A 16,105-nucleotide genomic window follows, 5' to 3' on the forward strand; every position below is an offset into this window, starting at 1 on the left:
TACCTCAGGTTACAGACACTTCGGGCTAACCCAGAAATAGTACCTCGGGTTAAGAACTTTGCTTCAGGATAACAACAGAAATCGCGCAGCGGCAGCGGGAGGTTGCATTAGCTAAAGTGGTACCTCAGGTTAAGAACAGTTTCCGGTTAAGAATGGACCTCCAGAACGAATTAAGTTCTTAACCCGAGGTACCACTGTAGTTTTTTGCAGAAAACACAATGGAATTCACCCTCAATTGCTTAGATACTTTAAAGGGGAAATAAGCAAATTCACAGAAGATAAGGCTATGAGCCATTAGATCTAAGCAGAACCTCCGCATTCAGTGGCAATATACCTCCAAATATTTGCCCATGGGCAACAGAATAAAGGGAAGGCTACTTCTTTCAAGCCCTACTTGCAGGTTTCCTGGAGTCATCTGGCTGGCCATTGTAAGTAAACACTGTCCTGAGCTAGATCTGGCTAGATCGATCTTGTGATGTCCATATGCCCTTGACTACAGAGCCTTCCAGGCAGCTCAGTAAATGTAGAAACCAACTGGTGAGTGCAGCAGGCCCAAGTTAAAATCTGATCCCACCAAAACAATCACCCATAATACTTACTGCTCAGATTTTCCCCCGTGGTAAATTACCTTGATGATTGGATGCCATTTCTTGAAGACTTCACAAAGAAATCTGCTCTGCCTTTCCTGGTGATGTCTACCAGGCCTCCTCTGTTATCCAGCACCCCAGAATGGATGGCAGCCCGACATATACTGGATGACTGCAAGGAACATTATTTTTACAGAAGACAGTTAATAGAGTTTATTTGTAAGGCTCTTCCTAGCTGATAAATAGCTTGCATTTTTGGTAGCAGTCTGTCATTAATCCAGAGCAGGGGTCATCAATGCAGTGCCTCTGGGTGCCACAGTGCCCTCCAGTACCCCCCTATGGCACCTGGAAAAGGCCTCAATAAATATTCTCCCCCCAAAAAATCTGTAATGTATGGGAGACTGTTTGCTCTTCCCGCTCAGTTTCTGTTTGTTCTGGCTCAGCTTCTCCCACATTGAATACATCCCCATAAACATGCCCATGTGCCATCAGATTCCAGAACACCCTCCCTCCCTTTAGTTCTGAACAGAGGAGAGGCTGAAAGAGTTTCTCTCTATGAGTGAGTGTAGTGGTGATTGATGAAGATGCTTTTTTCCAATGATTGCATCAATTTGTGGCCCTCTTTTTCTGCTCTTTTAGATCTGAAAGCCATTTTTGTTGTGTCATGTCCCTATGGCAGCAATCTTGTAACAGATGCCCACAGCGCTGTCTCAAAATCCTGAACTGATCTAGAGGCATTTGCCATTCATAGCCTACAAGCCACAATTAATATGGAGCATAGCTGACAACACTGATTTTCAAAATACTAACACACACGGATTGGAACGAGTACAAGGGAAACCTTGACTTCAAAGGGTGGAATGTAAAAAATGTTGATTTTTATTTGCTGATCACTAAATGAATGCTACTGTTTCTGTGCTTTGGTTTTATTGTTGATCTTTTAATTTTAGTTTTTCTTATTACAATAATAGTCTTTAAATTGTACATTGCCCTGGAAGTTTTTGTTGGAAGGGTATGGCTCATATATTTCTTATATAAAATGTTTGCCATTATTAGAGACAGAGCCAAGAGGAATGTGACTAATCAGGAGTAAGCTAGAGCAGTATCTGTCTAGATAGAGCCAGGGTAAGGCCTAGCTAGTGATGCATGATGTCTAGCAGAATTTCGAGCTCCAACAGAATCCGGAGCTTCTTCATTCTGCAGACATCCCAGTTTTGGAGGCCAGACATCATGCATTTATTTATTTTTTACAGGTAAGAACTAATTAAACACTGTATGATGGGAGTGGCTCTATTGTACTGAAAGCCACCTACATAGAATACAAGGCTGTGATTGTGTGCTTGGCTTTTATCCAGGGTGAGTATGCCTGGTGGTTCTATCATCACACAGGTCACTAAGGCACATCATTATCCTCCATTTCTTGGGACTTGCAAATATCTCTCTGTTTATTGCTTTATTACGTACGCTTTCATAGGTGAAGGTTCCGAACACTTTTGCGTTATTGTTCAAGCAGCCAGCAGGACACAGGTATCTAGCAAAAAAAATAAATGAGTATAGTTAGCCGTGTAATAGTCTTCAAGCCTTTTGGAACTATCTGTAGACCCAGCCTGAAACAGAGAACCCACTTTTTATTTTTATCATACATTCTGACTTGCCCATTCTTCTCTGTCTCTCTCTTGTTCCTCCTCCCTCCCTTCATTTTTCCTCCTTCTTTGAACCCCAAACAAATAAAAACTTCCCCTGAAATGAGGTGATGTTGTGGGTGCAATGCATGTAAGGAATGGATATGCACCTGTTACCAGCTTTGACTTCTGGGTCTTGATTAGGGATAGAGGCGGAACCCACAAAACTAGGATTCCAAGAGAATCATGGCTTGGATCAGACTGCAAGCTCACTCTGTCTTTAGAACTTTTAGATATATACAGCTGATGGACAAAGTTCCATGGAGGTAGACAAATGGGGAAGACCACCAAGTCAGATAATCAAATCTGTCCCCTGTCCCCACAAAACAACAACACCACCAAAGTGGCTTTTGCAAGCTTCATCAACATACAGTGGACAGGGGCTGTGTACACACCAGGGTGGATAAAAATCAATGATTTTTTTATTTTAAAAAAATAAAAAAATGGATTATATTTAAATCAGATATTTTTTTTAAATCGGATTTTTAAAATAAAATGCTTTTGGAGGAAAAAATCTTTCTAAAGATAGTTTTCTATTTAAGTTACATTATAGTCCAAAGTCTATTCATCAGGAATTAAGGATTTGTTTTAAGTTTTCATGTGTGCTGAAACTCAGTCTAAGTTGTTGTTGTTTTTTAATCATTTAACCATATCAGTTAACAAACACGGATACATATGCTATAATGTTATTGTTTTAGTTAAATAAATTGTTTAAATTGTTATTTAGGAAATGATTATTTTTCTCCTTCCAATAAAGTACAGCAGAAAAGTTGTTCAAACATAAATAATAATTTCATAAATTACCTGTCTTTGTATTTCTACTAATATAACCAAATCAGAAAATTTTGATATAACTGTAAAAACTACTTTGAAAATTAATTATTCCAAAAATGAAACCTTCATTTGGTTGTAAATATTAAGATTACACCAGCAAGAATGAGTCTTTGTAAAAAAAAATGATTTAAATCAAGTCTTACTGACTAGTGATTTAAATCAAGTTTTACTGACTAGTGATTTAAATGGGCACACAGCAAGGTCTACCTGCAATGAGTTTTTATTTTTGGAACAAAACTAGTTTTTCAAGAAGCACTTTTCAGGGGCAAAAAAATAATAATGCAATAGATCTAGACTGAGTGTGGGCTATGTTGCAAAAGCAAGTACTCAGACTCCACTGATTTGCAAATAAAATGTTGTGCAGCTTTACTAACCTCATTTGAACTACCCACGTTTTTAAGGAGAAACAATAACAAAAAAAAAAAGCAATGCATAAAAACTGAACACCATCCCCACTCTACATTTTCAAACAACCCTCTCTTTAATACCAATGTTTGGTTTGGATTTGGCGTGCTTCTCTCCCCGGTCCCGCCCCCCCAACACAAAAAAAACCCCAAAGTGATAAACTGTACTGTACTTAAACTAAAACCATCACACGCAGACTTGGTGGGTGGAGGCAATTGATGGTCCAGCTGAGATAAGTAAACATTGCTGGAGCGAGGGTGCTGAAAGGTCAGTGCCAACATTAGCCAAACAGTGTCGGCCACTTTGGGAACTGCGGGTTACACATCGCAGGCACTTGCACGAAATCAACTGCGGCCCCTTAATCTTGGCTGAATTTGGCTGCGTCATTTGCATGAATGGGCCCTGAAAGGCTGTCTTCATAGACAAGGGGCTTCTACACAGCCACTGGATCCGTGTCACAACAAACAGAGCACAGCCCATCTTTTGCTTTGAAAATATAGTGCGACTTTGCCAAGGGTGAGGCCTCTGCTTTCCCAGCAAGGTGGGGAAAGGAAAGAGAGGGAGGGGATGATTACCTGTTACATGTCGATCCTTTGCATTTATCCCTCATTTTGGTGTCACACTTGATCACTTGTGCTGGAGGGGGGAAGAGAAAATATAGAACCATCAGCAGGGCAAGTACTGTAACAGATATCCACATGGTCACACTTGTGCAGATGAAGCCTTCAAGCCGTTGCTAGACTACAACTCCCATCATCCATGACCATTGGCTATGCTGGTGATGGGTGTTGGAGTCCAACAAGATCTGCAGGGCCACAACTTCCCCAGTCTTGGTCTAGAAGCTTTAAGGGGGTTCTCTCTTTAAAAAGCTACAGGTGACCAAAAATTCCCTTGCAGGAGCATCTTGAAACTTAGGAGAGGGAGACAGTAATGCTCTCTTACTCATGTAAGACACAGCAGTTGGCTTTTCTTTCACAGGTTTTGTGGCTTTGGGCTTCCACACAGGTTTGCTGTCCGACACCTGGGGCGTCTCCACTTCGTTGGTCTCCTCGGTCTCGGGTTTTTGGACGTAACCGTCATCTTTTTTCACCCCAGCAGATTGAAAGAAAAAGCATCTTGTTAATATTTAAGGTCAGTGGGGCAGGTGGTGGAGGTGACTGCTCCCTTTAATTTACTTAGGGGGGTTGGCTGCATTGCCCATAAGTTCACTTCTGCTTGAAAGCTTAAAATGCAAAGCAAACAGAAGGGAAAAGTGGGTCCTTCTCTTCTAAAGGTCACATCCACACCACCACAGCACTACAGATCCCAAGATTCTTTGGGGGAAAGCCATGTGTTTTATATTTACAGTGTGGCTTTGACTGGAGTATGAAGTAACAAACAAGATCTGTACAAATATAAGAATTATTATCTGATTAGCCCAGGCATAGGGAATTTCACACCTGGGGGCGGGCATCAAATGGAGACCTCTATGCCTCTCTGTCCAGCCCATGAGATGTCCTCAAGGCATGCCCATTTATCTTCCAAGGCCACAATCTCTATCGGCCCCACTTTACACCCTCTGGGAGTATTTTTGCCTGGCCAGCAATGTGCCCTGGATCTCTGATTGTGACTCATGCTTTCCTAGATGGGGACTAGAGTAGGGTATGCAAGTTGGGTGTAGAAAGCAACCCACTGCACATCAGTAACCTTGATGTTCATTGTGTTGCTACTGGCAAAGTTCTATTCAAAGTAGACCGACTGAAATTGATGAGCCTGAGTTGGTTGTGTCCAATCATTTCAGTGTGTCTACTCTGAGTAGGACTAACATTGATACAGCCCATCTAGTCCAGCATCCTCTTCTCACAGTGGCTCACCAGATGCCTGTGAGAAACCTGAGCACAAGCACAGAGCTCTGCCCCTCCTCATCCATGGCTCTCAGCGAATGGAATTCAGAAACATTTCTTGAAGCTAACCCATCAACAGCAAGCAGCTGGACAGCAAACTGAGCAAGCACACAGATCCCCCTCCCTTTGGTCACAGCCTTAAGGGGGAAATACAGTTCTACATTTGTATCTATGCATATGCATTAAAGTAAAAGGTAAAGGTGCCCCTGCCCGTACGGGCCAGTCGTGTCCGACTCTAGGGTTGTGCGCCCATCTCACTTAAGAGGCCGGGGGCCAGCGCTGTCCGGAGACACTTCTGGGTCACGTGGCCAGCATGACAAAGCTACTCTGGTGAGCCGGCACCAGCGCAGCACACGGAAACGCCGTTTACCTTCCCGCTATAAAGCGGTACCTATTTATCTACTTGCACTTAGGGGTGCTTTCGAACTGCTAGGTGGGCAGGAGCTGGGACCGAAAGACGGGAGCTCACCCCGCCGCAGGGATTTGAACCGCTGACCATGCGATTGGCAAGCCCTAGGCGCTGAGGTTTTACCCACAGCGCCACCCGCGTCCCGCATATGCCGATTCTCTTGACATCTTGCAAACCGCTTAACCACGTACCTTTGTAACAGAGATTATTCTGGCACCTTCCTCCATAGCTAGGCGGGCATTCAGAACACGGCCTGCCATTTTTATAAGGTGCTTCTCCGATCCAGTTGCCTCTGAAAAGTGAGCACACATTTTGAAAGTTCCTTAATTCCTCCTCTCTCAAGTGTCCTCTGTTCCACACTTTAACATATGCAGTTGCTTCACTGGACTGTTCCAGGCCAGTTGCCTGGATCTTTACCCTCCTGAGGCCTCCAAGCACTGTGGAGCTACGGAAGAACTGAATGTCCTTACTGTACTTACTCATTGATAGATTACTGTAAATATGGGAAAAGATTACTCCCTTCCACAAATGTATAGTTGAGCAGCACTCTAGCGATAACTTGGCAGAGTTCAGAAGTGAAGCTGCCTTTTTATATACCTCACAACCAGCCAGTCACTGACGGGCTTTTGCCACTGGCTCCCCCTCGCTAGTTCCACAAAGCTGTTAGTCAAGGCTGCCTCCATTTCTTTCCTCACAGGACATTCAGGTGGCTGGAAGAACTTAGCACGGATGTTCAGGTCTTCCCCACTCAGGAACATGTTCCAATCCGTGTCCTGGAGAGCTTCCGAAGAGTCTTCCAAGAGATCCAAAATACTAGCTGTGATGTGTGAGCCAGACAAATTGCCAGTGTCTGGGAACATCAGACTCACACAATGTTTCCTTCATGCTAACCCACTCATCCTTACTGGGCAGAAATCACTCAGCACCAAATTTGTCTTCAGGAGAGGTGAGAGACCTACGTTTGAGCCACGCCTGTCCAGAAACACACTTCTCAAAACATTCAAAGGAGCAGGAGCTGCCATTTTGATACAAACAAGCCCACAAGAAGGCCTGTTCAAGGTTCGGATTAAGGATGCCTCTGTTCTACCTCCACTGTCAGGGGTATTATGCTTCTGGGTGCCAGTTGGTGGGAATCACAGGTGAGCAGAGTGCTGTTGTGCTCATGTTTGTCTTGCAGGCTTCCCATAGGCATTTGACCAGCCACTGTGATGCTGGAGTAGGCAGGCTATTGGTCTAATCCAGCAGACTCCTCTTATATTCTTAAGTGATGGAAGCACTGGTGGGGTCCAAAACTGATTACATTTCCTCAACCCAGCCTGGTGTTCAACATTGGTCTTTACACTATGGGGATGTCTCCAGTGTTCTCCACTGTTTGCAAGCATGAGGGCTCTTGCTCCAGCAGACAGGTGACTTTAAATATTGTGCAACAGAGAAATTGAATGTAACAGTTGCTCTAGCAATGGATTGTGCAATCTGTTGTGCAACAACGTTACCAGCAATCTGATTATCTGCTTGCACAACAATGTTCTGCTGGTGCAACACATTTGGCCAGCAGATAAGTATACCACTAAGTGACTTTAACTTAGCGTTACATTGGATACAATCCCCTGTCTTTTATGTCACCAGCAGTGCCACTGTCCCTAACTGGCCCATTGGGCTTTGGCATTACTCATAACCAGAAAGACAGTTGGAAATAGCCTGCCCAGTTGCTGCCAACTGAGACAAAATATGCACAAAACTGCAATTACTTCAACTTGCGTCCCTTATAGGGACAGGTGAATCAGTGCCTATCAAATTCTCATCTTTCCAGCCTTTAGTTCAGCTCTCCATATATCCACATCTGTTTGTGATTTGTTTGAAAACAAAAGTCCTCATGAAAATTCATCACCCTCTCATAATGTACACATTTTGGCACCTAATCAATTGCATTTTTACATATTATTTTCACTAATATATGCAGTCTTTACCCTCCTTTTGTGCATATTACTTGGCTGGAGAATTGCATTGCAACATTCAGAAAAGTGTGAATTTCAAAGGATCGCTGTGCTTCAGTTCACATGTTGTTTCAGAAAACCCAAATTTGTTAGATTCCCCTTTAAAGGAGAACAGAAAGGAATCTATAGCCCCGTTCCCAATTCCTTACTTAGGAGAGTAGTTGCAGACCAGGTAGACAGCATTCTCCCAGATTTGGCCCCACACGTCCATCCTTTTGCAGACGTTCACAGCACAGCCAACCTTATTTGTCGTTGCCCAGACCACCTGCAAATGGGCACAAGGGCACAAATGATGTCAACACTTGCCACACGAGATCAGTTCCCTAGCATTTTCACATCTGCCCACATCTGGCAGACTTGCAACAAGAAGCAGCAAGTTCCAACAGAAGCCCCGTCCCGCTTCCCTTACCTGTGTGTAGTGGGTGCACATCGGTCCTGAACATCTCTCTGGACACCAGGGATTACATTCATGGGGATAGGGATAGGTATAATCTTTCACTTCATCGTACCAAGACTGGACATGGAAAGCTGGAGAGCGATACCTAAGGAAAAGAAAGATATATTCCAGTTCTGGTGGAAGATTTGGCACAGATAAAAGGCAGCACCTATTCCTGCAGCAAGGGATGCAGGTGGCGCTGTGGTCTAAACCACTGAGCCTCTTGGGCTTGCCAATCAGAAAGTCGGCGGTTCGAATCCCTGTGATGGGGTGAGCTCCTGTTGCTCGGTCCCAACTCCTGCCCACCTAGCAGTTCAAAAGCATGCCAAAAGTGCAAGTAGATAAATAGGTACTGCTCCGGCGGGAAAGTAAACGGCGTTTCTGTGCGCTGCTCTGGTTTCACCAAAAGTGGCTTAGTCATGCTGGCCACATGACCTGGAAAAACTGCCTGTGGACAAACGCCGGCTCGCTCGGCCTGTAAAGCGAGATGAGTGCCGCAACCCCAGAGTAGTTTGCGACTGGACTTAACTGTCAGGGGTCCCTTACTTTTTATTCCTGCAGCACCTAGTTAAACTATGGCACTCACTCCCACAGGAAGCAGTGGTGGCCTCCAACTTGGAAGGCTTTCAAAGAGGAGATGACAAATTTGTGGAGAAGGCAATCAATGATTACCAGCCATGATGGCTATGCTCAGCCTCCACAGTCAGAGGCACTCATGCGTTTGAATACTAGTTGCTGCATGTTGCATGAGTGGTCTTGTGTTCAGGTCCTGCTTGCTGGTTTCCCACAGGCATCTGGGTGGCTACCATTAGAATAGGATGCTAGACAAGATGGGCCATTGACCTGGTCCTACAGGCTCTTCTTGTGTTCTTAATTTGACAGAGAATAGCATTGCCTCTCTTGAGTATTTATGGCAGAGTACCTTTCCTGCACTGCCAAGAATCCACAACAGAAGAAAAGCCCAGCTGGATCAGACCAGGGCCAGTCTAGCCTAGCCTCCTGTTTCCCATCTTGCAAGAGATGCACCAAGAATTTCTCCACAAGGCTTTTTTATATGCCACTTTGCTGGGAAAAGAAGTGGAGATGAGCCCTGGACTGACTCCAGAATGGTATAAGTGTGGGCAGGTTGGGACTGGTGACTTTTAGCAACTGAGCAGAATGGAATTTCGCCCCCTAAAAAATGGAATTCAAAGTGAGTTGCATTATAAAGTTCTGAGCATGAAATCTCCCATGCTGTTTCTTTTTAAGAGCCCTCTCATTCTCTGGGGACATTAGTGAAATCTCTTCAGAAACTCAGGGACTCTCTCTGTTCACCAGGCTGCAGGTGTAGCAAAATAAATAACAACTTCACCATTAGGCTGTGTGGGAAGTGGAAGATATAAACCCTGAATTGAAAGTAGGGAGTGGAGCTCAGCCCACTCTCCAGTTGGCAGCCAGTTCTTCAAATTAGGAGCTGGCAAAAACATCAGCTGCATCAACAAGCATGATTTCTTACCCTGCCCAGTGCAGTGTTAGGATGAAGCCTTCAACTGGGATTATGGAAAGTACGCTCCCCCTGAGTCCACGTTATGTGCTCACAATCAGGGAATGAACCCAAAGTGGGGAGTACAGAGCCTAGCAGGACATGGGATGACACTAAGGATTAAGGAGCTTAGCCATTTGGACGTCGTGTTATGTCACCAAATATGGATTTCTGTAGGTTACAGAAGATTCTGCCCTGGCTTCTGTCTTGCTACTGACTTTCTGCTTCTTTTTGGACCATTTCCCTGCGTGCAACACATCACCAGCACTCTTCCTAATGGAGAAAATTCATGCAGCACAGAGTAAATTTTTTTATAAAAAACACACACACCCAAACACATGGGAAATGTGTGTGCAAACAATAGCTCTGCAATCCTGGAGTATGAATGGTCTGGGCATTTAGACCAGGATATATATCAGACATTTAAATGCTGCTCCTTGTTGCATGGTTGAGCCACCACCACAGACCAGGAGGGGGGCATCTAAAAGCTGCACATAGGCAATGGGAAACTAAACAAGTTTCCATTGATGAGTGAAGCTCAACACATGCAGAGGCTCTATTGATAGGAAGAGTGTGTGGAGAGAAGACCTTTATTTAGAATAAACCTTCCTATGGCATTTTCCCCTGCCTAAAGGTAAAGGGACCCCTGACCATTAGGTCCAGTCGTGGCTGACTCTGGGGTTGCGGCGCTCATCTCGCTTTATTGGCTGAGGGAGCCGGTGTACAGCTTCCGGGTCATGTGGCCATCATGACTAAGCCACTTCTGGCGAACCAGAGCAGCACACGGAAACGCTGTTTACCTTCCCGCTGGAGCAGTACCTATTTATCTACTTGCACGTTGACGTGCTTTCGAACTGCCTACACACTTGTAAATTTGCCATATGGGCGTGGTCTAAAGGCTTCTATACTACAACCACTTAACTATGTACTAGTAAATCACATTGAATTCAATGGGGCTTGCTCATGAGTAGATATGTGTAGAACTGTGCCTTGCTTGGCTTGGTAGCCATCTTAGATCCATTCATTATCTCTGTTCATAGTTAAATTCTTATCCCACCCTTTCTCCCAAAGGAGCTCAGGGCATCAAGCACAGACACCATAAGACAATTAACACATCTTACCTGCCCCAGTGAACAGCCAGATTTTGACCAATAGACCTAAGGAGGGTGGCAGGCCCATGATCCCAAATGCATTCATGGGCCCAGGACTCGGCCGATCTCTCCAGCTCATCGTCCCATCTCTATGTGGAAGAAAGACAGAAAGGCATTAGAGGAGGCAAAATGAAGATGGTGGCATTTTCCAACCAAGCCTCAGAATTAAACCCAAAGAAGCAACATATCAAGTGTGTCTCAGTACGGAATGTTGCAGAGCATCCTTGCATTCCAGGAAAAGAAGAAGTGCTTATACCGTGATGTTATTTCCATATTGGGCATCCTGTCCAGTTTGTGGGAAAAGGTTGCTTTAACTGTTTAGAGGTCATGCAGGAAGACTAGCACTTGCAGCCTGAACACCAGAAAGATTGTGAAAGAACTGGAACCAGTGGAGGCTGGTCCTTTGGTGTGAATGGGGCACTGACCCACCAACCTCAGTCCACATCCACCTGCCCAGCCGTCTTACTTAACAACCAGTCCAGAGGCGGTACTGCCTGTTAGCTTCCCCCTCCTCTGTCTCAGAACTTGTAGAACTCAGCAGGAAGCAGGTTGGAACAAAACTGGAATCAGTTGGCTCTGCCAATCACTGGCTCTGATCCTGCCCATCATTGGCTCTTTGTGAAAGTGACTTACAGAAATGCATTGCATTAGGGAGGAATTGCTGGACTAAAAAAAAATGCATCCCATAATTTCTTTTTCTTTTTTAATGGAAATAAATTGTAATTGCGGAGAAATGATGAAATAGTTATGGGCATCATGTGGTAACTACAATGGAAATTATGGGAAGGTTGGTGCCTTTTTCCCCCAGGGGAACTGACTTAGATGATAACACGGGGATGATGAGGAAACCAGTGCACTGCTAAAGCTCCCATCATCCCTGACTGCTGGTCATGCTGGCTGGGAGCCCTACAACAACCAGAGCATCACAGGCTCCCCAATCCTGTGCTATAAGCATCATCATCATCATGCTTGTGCTAGAGTGCTAATTGGGACATAGCACTGAATTCAGCTTTACTGGGACTGTTTTCTTCTTTAAAAGAAAAGAGGTGTTTCACATGCATATAAAATTGGCAGTGCAGCATCAAATCATTGGTTCAACATAAATGTAAACCAAGCCCATGCCAAGACAAGGTAAAAGTACCTGGCTTTCTGGCAACCCTGAGTTGTGTTTGGGTCATTTAAGTACATCCCATGCTTAGATCGTGTAACTTTTCTGAGCCAAAGCATGGTGAGGAGTTGGGGAGGGGGATTTGTTAAACTTGAGCCAAGAACACATGTTCTTACAACGCACTTCAAATTAGCACCAGCTCTAGTTGGAAGCATTTGCTATGGGCGTGCAGAAAATAAAATCATTTGCGATTGCTAATCCCCTCTCCGGAGGAGCTCCTGGACTGGAAACAAAAAGCACCAAACTGGCTTGTGTGTTGCTTGCACTGAAACACAAAGGACTTCAAAGCTCCGTTTGTATTCCAGAGGTGAACACTGATGATTTCCAAGTCCTATTAGGTAAATATGACTCGATGAAAGGCGGATTATGAGCCAGCCCCAGGAGAGTCGTTTAGAGTTGGCCTTTCTGCTTGGTCTGTGAGACTCTTTTATAGGCTTCATGGCCCCCAGGAAAAAGGGGGGGCGGGGAACACATGAGACAAGCACACCGAGCGAAAGCAAAACATGAAGCTGTAACCATGCTGGATGAGTAAATAGACATTAGCCTGAAGAGTCTGCTGCTGCTGCTGCAATGCTGAGCTGCAAGGAACCCAAAAGCCAAGGAAAATATGTCTCAGCTGCGTGTTTACTTTCAGAGAAGCAGCAGGGCCATTTCTGCCCTCATAAGCATTGGAACCGCCTGCTGTCTGCCCAGCCGTAACTGAAGCTGTGATTCTAAATAGATTTGCAGCTGGAGACTGCACACGACGGGGACAAGTGTCTTTCGTGCAGCTGGCCACCAAATTATGGAGAGCAAGAGATCACACCCAATTTAACATCCTGAGGATCTTAGCTTTCATTGCAAAGATATAATTGTGTGTGTGTGTGTGTGTGTGTGTGTGTGTGTGCAAGACTCTAGAAGAGCCATGCCAAGTGCCTGAAAGGTACTCCAGGGATGGGTAACATGTGGCCCTCCAGATGTTTTTGGACCATGTTTCCCATCAGGTTACATGAAACACTTGAAATGCTTCTGCCACAATAAATCGTGCCCACTCGCCCATCAGCTGACATTGGCTGATGTGTGGGAAGACGGTGTATTTATTAATCCTGCATCAGCCACAGCACCTGCTTCCAGCAGGGAATAGGATCCTGCAGCCCAGACAGCAGGATTTAATCTCAGAAGTTAAAGCCCTTTGCATTAAGTGGGAAGATGGGTGAAGTGCAGAGACTGCCTTGAGGGGGGCAACCCCACTCATCTCTCAAATTTAGCCCACAAAGCAGATCTTTTGGAGGATCTGAGCCTCCATGGAGCAAACAAAATCTTTCCAACTCCTGCACACCGGCCTTCTTTGTTGTAGTATCACAGAATTTGGCTTCCTAATTAGGGTAGTCCTTTACACATCAACACCACCCCCAAAAAGAGAAAACCCATTACAGTACTTAAAAATAAATAAATAAAGAAGGTGCCAAATTGCATAATATTGGCATACGCTAATTTATACATTTAGATGCAAATGAAATAAATCCCTCAATTCCTATTTTATTTTTCATTTTTATATGCTTTTATGTTGCTGTTTTGCTGGTTTTAGGTTGTACTTTTGTTTTAATGATATTGTTTCTTTGTTTCACATTGTATGCCACTTATTATAAAAAGATTAAGTGGCTTATAAGTGCTTTAAAATAAATTAAATGAATTAGTTATTTAAATACATACAGGAGACTTTGCAACATAGCAAGGAAGACTGTGGCCAGTGTGCTTGCTCTTGTTGGCAGCTGGCAAGGTGCTTCAAATTATTGGTGGGCAACATCAAGACTCCCCTGCTCTCCCCTCTAAGTGCTGTTTACCTTAAACCACCTTACATCACCAAACCTTCATTAGGCATTACAAATATAGGCCATCATAAAACATCCATATATAAAATCTTAAAATATATACCTTAAACCAGGCATGGAGCAGACAGGACATTCAAACAGAGGACTCTCCTCCTGCCAACAGAGGACACCTTCAAAGAGAGAACTGCTCTCTATAAGGTAGGGTACATGGACACTTATTCACATTCTGACTCATTAGTCTGTAGAAAACTGGACCTATGTGAAACGCATTCCAAAGCCTTAGGATTTCCACATAAATGTGTTAAGGGGTATGTGTGTCTGTCTGTCTGTGTGTAATAGAATTTCTTGGAAAGGATTTATACATTCCTCTTTCACTGACAAAACCTGGATGACAAATAGTAAAAGACTTGGAAAGCTGCTGGGCTAAAAATATTTGTTTTCCTGTTTTCGCCACATCTAATTTTTAAGGTGATATTTTTGAAGAAAATAACAGTGCTTCCTTTTCTCCCCGGAAGGTGAGAAACTCACCTCTGGTTCTTATGAAGGAAACATGAGAACTGGTGACCCTGCCACCTAAATTGCCTCTGGGAGGGAGAGGAGGTTGAGTGAGGAGCAATGCACCTTGGGTGTATATAGCAGCCTTAGATGTGTATCAAAGGGCTTTGGCTCAGTGGTAGAGCACCTGCTTCGCATGTGGAAGGTCCCTGGTTTGATCCCCAGCATCTCCAGGCAGGGCTGGGAAAGACTCCAGCATGAAACCCTAGACAGCATCTGCCAGTCAGTACAGATGATACTGAACTTGATGGGCCAATGGTCTGGCCCCTATAAAGCAGCTTTCTGTGTTCTGTGCATCAACACTTTCAATAACAGACATTCAAACAAGCCGGTTGAGATACATTCCATTCTTCCAGAATATGTCATTTCTGAATCAGGGACTCCCATCTTGATGGGCCCAAGACCACCCAGTGGACTTCATGGTTGAGCAGGAATTTGAACCGAGGCCTCCTTATCTGAAGTCCAGCACAACACACTGGCCCTCTGTGTTATTCAGGGACCCTCTGGGGAGGGAATTGGGCTCAACAGGTCCATATTCACAGCCCATCTAGCTTTACTTTCTCCTCCAGAATTCATTGGGAGGCATTTAGCACCAAGTGTAGACCCACCCTCCTCATCAGCATAGCTCCACCCTGAGTTTCACAGCTTGGCCAGGCGAGGCCATGACAGGGCCCTGGCAAAAGAGCCTTCTTTTTTTCTAGCAAGAGAGGTTGAGCGAATAACCAAACTATGCAGAGGGTAGCCCTGGGTTGACCTGACCTACTAACAGTTCCTTTCCAGCTGCAATGACTCAAGAAGCTGCAATCTGAGCTGAATTTGCTTCAGGAAACCACTTGAATGAGAAACTCCTTGTTACTGGAATTTGTTAACAGGCATATGGCCTAAATGAGACCAAAAATAGGTTAGTCTCCAGGGCCAGGCTGAAGAATGGAGATACAGTCAATACAGGGATGGCACCCAAAATGTGATGCTTCCCTCCCATCCTAAGTCAAGGTGTCCGTTATGAAGCTGGGCCACACACAACTTGAGGGCCACACTCCCTTCTGAGCAACCTTCTGGGAACCACATGCTATAGATGGCCAGGACCAGAGACAAAAGTGGATGGAGCAACACATAAAAATGTTACTTCTCTTCAGTGGGCCAGTTTCTCCACATTCACACATCACACTCTTATCTTCCATGCTTTTTCCTTTCTTTTTTAAGAACACAGAAAAAGTATGTATTTAACATACAGTGGTACCTTGGGTTACATACGCTTCAGGTTACATACACTTCAGGTTACAGGAAACACTTTGGGTACCAGAAAGTGGTACAACTAGATATAGGAAAAGGAAGAGGTTCCTGTTGGCATGCTCCACTTAGTTCATTTCTTCCTGTTGAGTGTGGCTTGGGAGATAAGTGATTAAAGCCCCTTCATGAGTGAATTTCCTTGTTCAGTTAAATTACTGGTGACCTTTCATTCCCCACTCTTTTATATAGCGAAATAAGGATGATTGTTAATCCCTCAGCCACACTCAACAAGAAGCAATACAAGTTTCATTTAACATCCGAAAGCCCTTTTGCTGAATAACTCTGGGCGGCTGAAAACTCTGAACAGTACTTAGCTGTGAGTCTCAACATTATAAAAGAAAATTGGCCACAGAAAAGGGCAACACTAGATAATATAGC

General features: G+C 44.4%; 1 protein-coding gene across 1 annotated transcript in view; it reads right to left on the reverse strand.

Annotated features, from left to right (window-relative positions):
- CRISPLD2 (cysteine rich secretory protein LCCL domain containing 2) overlaps positions 1-16,105 on the reverse strand; it is a 45,345-nt gene that overhangs the window by 14,621 nt on the left and 14,619 nt on the right. Inside the window, exons 3-10 of the mRNA XM_079988862.1 lie at positions 10,874-10,992; positions 8,204-8,336; positions 7,944-8,059; positions 5,992-6,092; positions 4,451-4,588; positions 4,084-4,144; positions 2,052-2,118; positions 629-759 (exon numbers count right to left, since the gene is read on the reverse strand). Coding sequence (XP_079844988.1) covers positions 629-759; positions 2,052-2,118; positions 4,084-4,144; positions 4,451-4,588; positions 5,992-6,092; positions 7,944-8,059; positions 8,204-8,336; positions 10,874-10,992 — 866 coding nt within the window. The remainder of the gene's footprint in view (positions 1-628; positions 760-2,051; positions 2,119-4,083; positions 4,145-4,450; positions 4,589-5,991; positions 6,093-7,943; positions 8,060-8,203; positions 8,337-10,873; positions 10,993-16,105) is intronic.

Source organism: Podarcis cretensis, assembly GCF_951804945.1.
Source record: "Podarcis cretensis genome assembly, chromosome: 8".
In the NCBI taxonomy this organism is placed as follows: domain Eukaryota; kingdom Metazoa; phylum Chordata; class Lepidosauria; order Squamata; family Lacertidae; genus Podarcis; species Podarcis cretensis.